The sequence below is a fragment of the Chenopodium quinoa genome, unplaced genomic scaffold, assembly GCF_001683475.1.
Source record: "Chenopodium quinoa cultivar QQ74 unplaced genomic scaffold, ASM168347v1, whole genome shotgun sequence".
Classification (NCBI taxonomy): domain Eukaryota; kingdom Viridiplantae; phylum Streptophyta; class Magnoliopsida; order Caryophyllales; family Amaranthaceae; genus Chenopodium; species Chenopodium quinoa.
In genome coordinates this window covers 1490847-1499503 of record NW_018743074.1, presented here as the reverse complement: position 1 = coordinate 1499503, position 8657 = coordinate 1490847, and the positions used below count along the sequence as shown (strand labels likewise).

The following is an 8657-nucleotide window of genomic DNA, read 5'->3' as shown; positions in this document are numbered from 1 at the left end:
GTTATTGTTATAATTGTTGTTATTTATTATTATTATTGTTAAAATTGTTGTTATTAATTATTATTGTTGTTAATTAGTTATTATTAAAATTATTATTGTTAATTATGGCATTGAACAACCCATCGTCTAGGGGGAAGGGGAAAGCCCGACTTGTCCGTGGTAGTAGTTTTAGGGAATCACCTAATCCAACGAGCCCCCACCACCAAACCAACTTCCACCACCAAACCAATTTCCACAATTCGGTCAATTCCCACCAAATTACTTTGACCCACAAAATTTTTATTCTAGCCAAGGTAGCCAACAAACCCTAAATGCCTCCGGTTCTACTACTAACCAACAAATTCCGATTCTATAAACACTCAATTCCCAAACACACATGAGGAATGATTAACCGAATGTGAGATGGTACATATCAAAAGCTGCAAAAGTGAGGTATGACGTTATTTCCTCCTAAGTAGAGACCAAACAAGAGCAAAATGTAAAACATGTGGTCATCCATTCTCGGAAAAATCCAAATCGGAGACGGGACACTTAAGTAGACACATGAGAAGTTGTGTAAAACCAGCTAGTGATCCAACCTAGCCAAAAATTTCCCAATTCCATCCACACGGCTTTACCTACAACTATGAGAGGGATAGGATGAACTAGGGAAAATGATAGTGCACGCCGAACAACCTTTTCTTTTCTCCGAAAGTGACTAATTTAACACTTACATTAACAAAGCATTACAACCCCAACATAAAAGAATCTCTAGGAAAACCGTTCATTCCGCCGTCATGAAAAACTTCCTAGAGTACAAAATGCGGTTACAAAACGAATTGAGTAACCTTAACTTCAGAGTGTCTTTGACTGTCGATTCTTGGGATAGTGGTTATAAATATCACTATTTATGTGTGACTTGGCATTGGGTAAATGATCAATGGTTGTTACAAAAACGAATAATTCATTTCAAAATGCTGGAATACCCCCACATCGGTATTAATAATGCTCACCATTTAATCGAAGCAATCAATGAATACAACCTTCGAGATAAAATCATGTCTATGATATTTGACAATGCAACCGCAATGACATATACTGCTAATTATGTCAAACAAAACTTAACCGATGTAATATTAAATGGTGACGCACTTCATACTAGATGTGTTTGTCATGTTCTTAACTTGTGTGTACAGGATGGACATAGAGCAATGGGTCCATACTATAACAAAATAAGAGAAGCTATTATGTCCATTAATAGCTCAAATATGAGATACCAAGAATGGAAGAGTTTTCTAAGACAACAAAAGATAAGGGCAATAAAAATCAAAACTGATTGCCCAACTAGGTGGAATTCCAACTATGACATGTTAACCAACGCAATTGAGTACAAGAATCCTTTGACAATTTTTACAACCAAAAATTTCCAAAGAATGGTATATATATGGATGATTGGGATAAATGTAAACGATATATGAAATTTTTACAGTTATTATATAACATGACGTATTGTTTTTCTTCTGTTTATAATCCTTGTGCTCAAAACTTTCTTTCAAATGCATGTTCACTCGCCCAACTTTTCGCTGATCATCGCAACCAAAGAGATTATGATCAGTATCTTCCAACAATGGAAACAAAGTGGCGTAAATATTATACTAAAATTCTTTTGATTTATATTTTTGCTTCCATATTAAATCCTAGGCAAAAGTATGAAAATACATTTATGTTAGTTGACATTTATTTTCAATGCATGCTTCTTGACGATAATGTAGAAACGTATAAGAGTAATGTGAAGGATCAGTTTTTTGCTTTTTATAGAGTCTGTGAAGCCAAATATGGCACCGTTCTTCACTCAGGCCCTTCCCAACCATCCAAAAACGTAAATAAGAAGGCCAAACATTTATTTTCACAAGCTACTAACTTGATTTCAAGGTTTTCAAGTGATTCATCAATAAGGAGAACGCAAAGCGATGTCTCGGAGTTGCAAATGTACCTGAGTTACGACTTCACCAAGGGCATGGACGACAATGAGATAAACAGCCTCGACCTCCTTGCATGGTGGAAACAACAAAGCATGAAGCATCCAACTTTGGCGGCAATGGCACGAGACACTCTTGGTATCCAAGTCTCCTCCGTTGCCTCTGAGCGAGCTTTCAGCGCATCCGGGAGGGTTTTAGACGATAGAAGAACAAGTCTAAAACCCGAAAAACTTGAAATGTGCGTGTGTTTCAAAGATTGGTTGGATGCGGAAAATCGCTCACAAGACCGTTCTTACGACGACAACGACAACGATGAAGGAACCTCCGCTTCCGACCGTTCGGGTTCGGCTAGTTCCCAATCTATGCAACTAGCCGATGACCTTAAAGCCGAAGACGAAGACGAAGAAGACGAAGAAGAAGAAGAAGAAGAAGAAGAAGAAGAAGAAGAAGAATAGACAATTTTTGTATATTGTACGATTTTTATCATTATCAATATTATCATTTTACGAATTTTATCATTATCCAATTTTTGTTTAATATCCTTGTACGATTTTTATCATTATTATCATTGTACAATTTTTTTAAGTAATAATAATATGAAGTATGCATTATTCACATCCAAAGTCCAATTTACCTTTTTCTCCCGTTAAGTTATAATTTGTAAATTAATATAACAAAAATAAAATTATAATAATTAATAATACAAAAATAAATGTAATAAATTATAAACATTAAACTATAAAGTAATAGTATAAACTAAATACATAAATTTAAATATTAAATATAAAAAATAATAAAATATAAATATTAAACTTAATTTATTTTAGAAAAATAATAATATAAGATTATAATTTATAAGTTATAAACTATTAATAAATAAATAAAAAAAAAAAGGAAGGAAAGGCAGCAGGCCAGCATGGCACGAACCCGCCTGGCATGTGGGCCATGCCGTGCCGTGGGCTGGCCTGCGATTTTGGGCGGCATGCCTACTCCGGCACAACACGCCGGAGACCGTGGCCCGCCAAGCACGGCCCGTGGCGGCACGACACGATGCACACCTTTAAGCAAGGGTATTCCGAACAACATTACGCCGATGTTGGTGTGTTACGCATATCAATTCTCGCACTAGCATCATGCCAAATTATCATTTAACATCATATTCTTGCACTAGCATCACGCTACATCATCATTCAACATTTTCATTTCATGTCATGATTAACTAAAAATGCATACAAAGAATTGAATACTAAAGCTCATTGAATAGACCATAGAATAATCTAATAAAATATGGTATAAATCAATAGTTTTGTGAGTTGTGACACTCTACCTTAGGATTTGGAGGGTCACTAGTTCACTACACAAAGGCCACAACACCTGGTATACTGAATTACTGATAGGCAAGCATCCAGACTTGTAGCGCCTAGCGATCCAGCGTTACTCAAGGGTTTTAGCCCACTTCTATTCTTGCCTAGTATATTGTCAATTTGTCATACTCACAAAGCCCAAGCTGCACTACCCAACGCTACTGAATGGACACTAGCCAGTACAACTCTTTTATCACGGGGGCCTACTTTAATTTGACTTACATTCTTTTCTTTTTTAGTTGCAACGATTATTTAAATAAACTTGGCCATTGTTTAACTATTATATGAAAAAATTAATGTTTATATCCATGGTATTTCATGATCAATCTCTCAATGTATATATTAAAAATTTCAACATCGTAATCTTATTTGGTTGATAGTTGAGACTTTGGAGCATTAATCTAACATAATTTTGCTAGAAATGAAGAATTATTCTGTATCTGACTATCTGTACCATTATTCACCCCTGCCGCCTGCCCTTCCCAAAAAAAAAAAAAAATAATACTGTAACTCACAACTCATTCATTTACTCAGTAAAAGAAAAATAATTGAGGATATTATTATGATAAAACAGTCATTGATAATAATATGTAATAAAAATCATGAGTATGATGGAACAATCAAGGTTACGTCACAGTAATATCAACTAAGATTATTAACCTAAAACCCTTGGGTTAGATCCTACTGGAAACAAGCTCACAAAAAAATGAAACTAGATCAAACTAGAAGAAAGCACCACAAATTAACGAATTTTGTACGCAAAGCACTCAAATCCTAGAGTAAGATATACTGTCAGGGTCACACTCTATACTGAGTAGTGATTATTGTCTCTCATCTACTATTTACAATCCCAACTTCAGCTGTTTTTTTTGTAGGTTTACTCAACTGGAAAACAGGATGCCTGCAAAGTTTTTTCACCCCCTTTTTGAAGTTTAATCTTTCCAATATCCCTTCCACTTCTCTATCTTCATCTTCAGACTCGGCAGCCACGGACATAACAGGAGAACTGTCACGTGCATTTGAGCCACATGATTTATCTTCAATGTTCTTATTCTGAGATTTTCGATGTTTTCTTTCAGGACTGAATTCTAGTCGGTCTAAAGTGACACTTCTCATAAACTTTTTGCTTTGCACTTGATCACAAGAACTTGTTGTGTTGCTTTGCTGCTTCTCAAAAATCATTTCTCCTATTGAAACAGATTTGTGTGGATTGCTGGTAGGGGTGTTTGAGGTGTCAGCACATGATGATGACAACATCCTTGCATTCTCTGCAGTGTCTTCTCTTGATTGGACGGTTTTCACAATCAATGTTTTAAGGAAATTCATCACTTGTACGGCGTGGATCAATGCTGTCAATGGATCAGCCATCTGCAAAGCACAGATAATTTAGCTGTATGAGATACAACAACATAGGCATGTTTTAAAGGTAAGCATGGACCAGGCATTGGCCAAAAAAGGTCTATTCGGGGCCTGGGGCTTGGGCAGGCCCTGAAATATACCCTAGCATGCTATAAGTCCCAAGCCAATTCGAAAAAGATGCTCTAAATCAAGATGAGCTTTGGGGAAAAGAATCAAACATCATAGACCTATTGTCTCAATAAGCCAGCATTATTGGCAGAAGATGGAACTATGGCCGTCAACAAATTAGGGGGAATTCAGATTCAGAGTAAAAAGTAAGTTCACCTGAGTCATGTTTGGCGCAAAGACCATGGCAATATTCCGCGCATTCATCTTGTTATGATGTTCATACTGCACGACGTCTGCCATCAAATTGATGGCCCAGTCAAGGAGTGCAGCTTCCATTGGCGGAAGCAATTTTACAAGTTGAGTGCACTGATCTTCTGTATTGCAGTGCATTACCTGTTCTGCTGTAAGACAATCAAGTACTCCTTTTGGCAGTTCTCTAAACCAGGCCTGCAGTACCAGTAAACAATACAAGGTATGTCAGCCAAGTGTAATTTTTTTTATCCAGTTAACCCCAATTATACTTTGTTTTTAATACATTAACCACAAGGTCATCCTAATCCCTAGGTAGCTGTGGAAGGACTTTTTTTTTGTTGTTGTTATACGAAGGTTTTTTTTTTAATTTTTTTTTTAAAATTTAGTTCTCTATTTAGTGTGTTCTTGATATATAGAGCAGTTGGTTGAGTAGAATTAGTCCCTGCGAAGCTAGAGGAGAAAAGGAGTGAACCTAACCCAACCACTGGGATGCCAGGCACCGAATTGGAATTCAAGGTTCGGATGTGGGATCTCTACCATTAAATCCCCACATGAATCTCCTGTCCTCCATTATTGTTTTTGAAATTGATGAAACTAAGACAATCTTATACTTCATACATATAAATGTTTACTGCTTCTATAACAACCAAGAGAAACAACACAATGTCTGTTTGAACCTTAGCTAAGTTAAAGATATTTATATATTAACTTTCCTATGTAATGATGAAAGATTGGAATTCGCATGTCACTCACTTTGCAGTAGGTGAAGATGAATAAGCAGAGCAGCTGCTAATCTGCAAACATAAATCAATTACTGAATCGAGTGATTACCTTTATTAGTCCTGCCAAACAATGAACATCAATTGCCTGTGGAACTATCCCTTTGTTCAATTGACTCCGAACACTCTCTTCATGGCTATTTTCAGCAGTAATTCGAAAAATTCCTTCAGCCTACAAAAGGAGGTGAAGAAAAATAAAAACATATCAACTGTTACACTGGGTTCAGCTAATACTTAATCATATCACTTTTTAGACTTTCAATTGCACAAACATACTTGAAGGCCTCCTTCCTCGTATAGGCGCTTTTGCATCATAAGAAGTATATTTGGTACACTATTTCCTCGCTCATCAATAGAACATTGCATTGACTGAGGAGACACACCAAATACACTCGCACTGGATAACACCAGAAAATCCAAATATCAAGATAATGCACAAAATATATAGCTTAAACAAGAAAAAGAACATTCTACTGCAAGTCTGCAACCATCAGTCAAGACTCAAGATAAGAAACTGCCCTATGCATTGACAGCAAAAGTGCAATAAATAGTAGTTAATGGGGGAGATATTGTTTCATAATTCTCTGAACAACAAGCTAGCAGTTCAAGAAACTTATCCTGTTATCTAATATGACAATTTATCTGACAATCTAAACTGCCTTAGTTCGAGTTCTTTAACATTCCCCAGCCAAATACAACTTATCTATCTGGATAAACCATCAACAGGCCGTTAAAGTTACCACTCCAATTGTTCACCTAATCATAATTGGGGTAGGGAAAGGGAGCAAGGGGAAGAGGAAAAAATTGAAGAACTTCGCGAAAAAGAAGACTCAAACGGATTAAAATAGAAGCTCCAACACATATTCATTTTCGGAATGACAGAACGAATTGAGGAACCCGAAAGGAGGGAGCTCCCTAGCTGATTTGCCAAAAGCTGCTGGAACAAACAGCGCACAAAGGATATCTCTAACTTGTACAATATCCTTAACCCATGAAAACCCCATGTTGATGCAAAGTATCCTTCATTCTTAAATATACTCAATTCTTGGCTATTTCTTAAAGCATACTTAGCAAGTCATTCCAATTACAATTTACAAATTTACATCATCTTTAAGCTATCACATTCGCACGAAATCGAACCTAGACGTAATTAAAAAGGGTGCAAAACATACATTTCAAGTAATTTTGATACAAAACCCTTCAAATTCACCTTGCTTGAGATACTCATATTCATCTTTATATAAACAACATTAAATTTCAATACTTCCCACAATCAACATACATTATTAATCTTCACCATTGATTCAAATCTAGAGTTATAATTCACCAATTAAAATTAAACATATCACCCTCCAAAAATAAATAAAAATTCAACAAAACAGATCTCAAAAAGAGGAAAATTAAATAAAGTAAATCTGACCTTGCACTAGGAACCCTTTGAAGAATATCAGGCTCAAATTCATCAGGCAAACCCAGAAATCCCTTAAAACGATCAAAAGTAACATGAGAAATATGTCTAACATTTGTAGGGCAACTAATTTCCAAGGAAGAAACATCATTATCTTCTCTCTCAACACTACAAGTCACTAACAATGATTTTCTAAGTGCCGCCGCCATAAACGTAAGAATTGGAAACTGCCCACTTCCATTTCCATTTCCATTCTCTCTCCTACCATTTTTATCAAATCCTGGGCTTATTAATGGCGTTGATATTGGGTCAAATTCATCTTCATAATTCTCATCTTCTTCCTCTGTTTCTTCTCCTTCTTCTTCCCAAACAGAGGAACTCGGGGGTGAGTCAACTGAGTCGCACCCGAGTCGACAAGACTTGGATCGGAATAAAAGGGTCATGATGTTATGCTATGATTGTTATGTTGTGGATTGCAAACAACACCATAACATCACTGGAAAAACAGCGAAGAAATTCTTTTATAATAATAATAATAATACGTAGTAATATGAATTGACAAGGGTAGTGTATAATATAAGAAATGAATAAATAAATGAATGTTTGATTAAAGATTTAAAGGAGGGGGTTGCTTAAAAAAGAGGAATGAAGAAGATTGAAATGTAATGGAATGGATGAGTTTTTGGAGAAGAAAACAAAAGACGAAAAGGTTGGAGTTGGTTTTTGGAAGTTATAAACAACAAAAGAAAGTAAGTGGGTAATTTCTGGGTAGTGTAGCAGTACTGCAAATCCGTGACTCAGTAATAATTTACACTTCTTCCGTCCTTAATACAATATGCGGAATACTCTTATATCTATACTTTTATTTTCACGGTTTAACATTAAATCTTTAATTATAAATTCATAATTCATAAATTCTCATTAATATATACTCAATATTGACAGTTAAAAATACATCTTAATAAAACCAATCAAATAAGACAGACACTATACGAATAATACGATATAGTATGATAATGAAGGAGTAATTATAATATTAATAGTCGAGTAATAAAATTACACATGGACATAATGATAGTGGAATTGTGAAGCAAAATTGGCAACGAAATGGAGAATGTGACATCTCAAAATAGCTGTATTGTTGTACACTTGTACTCGTATTTGTAAAATAATGTCTAGCATTCAGTGTAAATCTTGATTTAATATTGTAAGCAAAAGTCGTAGTCATGGGACCATTTTTTGAGAGTACCTTATGTGTTACCTTAATTGTGATAGTGTCATATTAAGTGTGAGGATATCTACCATATACTAGTAATCATTGTTGCCACTATTTTCTTGTGAAATGCAATCCATTGTTTTTTAGATTTTAATCTAGCTAGTCGACTACTCATAGGTAATAGGGTTTAAGTATTTCGATAACAATAATCTA

At 35.4% G+C, this 8657-nt stretch overlaps 1 protein-coding gene across 1 annotated transcript; it reads right to left on the bottom strand.

Moving 5' to 3' along the window:
* Positions 1-3861: 3861 nt before the first annotated feature.
* On the bottom strand, positions 3862-8056 carry LOC110731635 (rho GTPase-activating protein 3). The gene is made up of 5 exons (XM_021911507.1): positions 7241-8056; positions 6097-6217; positions 5873-5992; positions 5006-5236; positions 3862-4690 (listed from the first exon to the last, which is right to left on the bottom strand). Exons 1-5 carry the CDS (start codon positions 7669-7671, stop codon positions 4154-4156), a joined length of 1440 nt encoding a protein of 479 aa, XP_021767199.1. The 5' UTR covers positions 7672-8056; the 3' UTR covers positions 3862-4153.
* Positions 8057-8657: the final 601 nt, after the last annotated feature.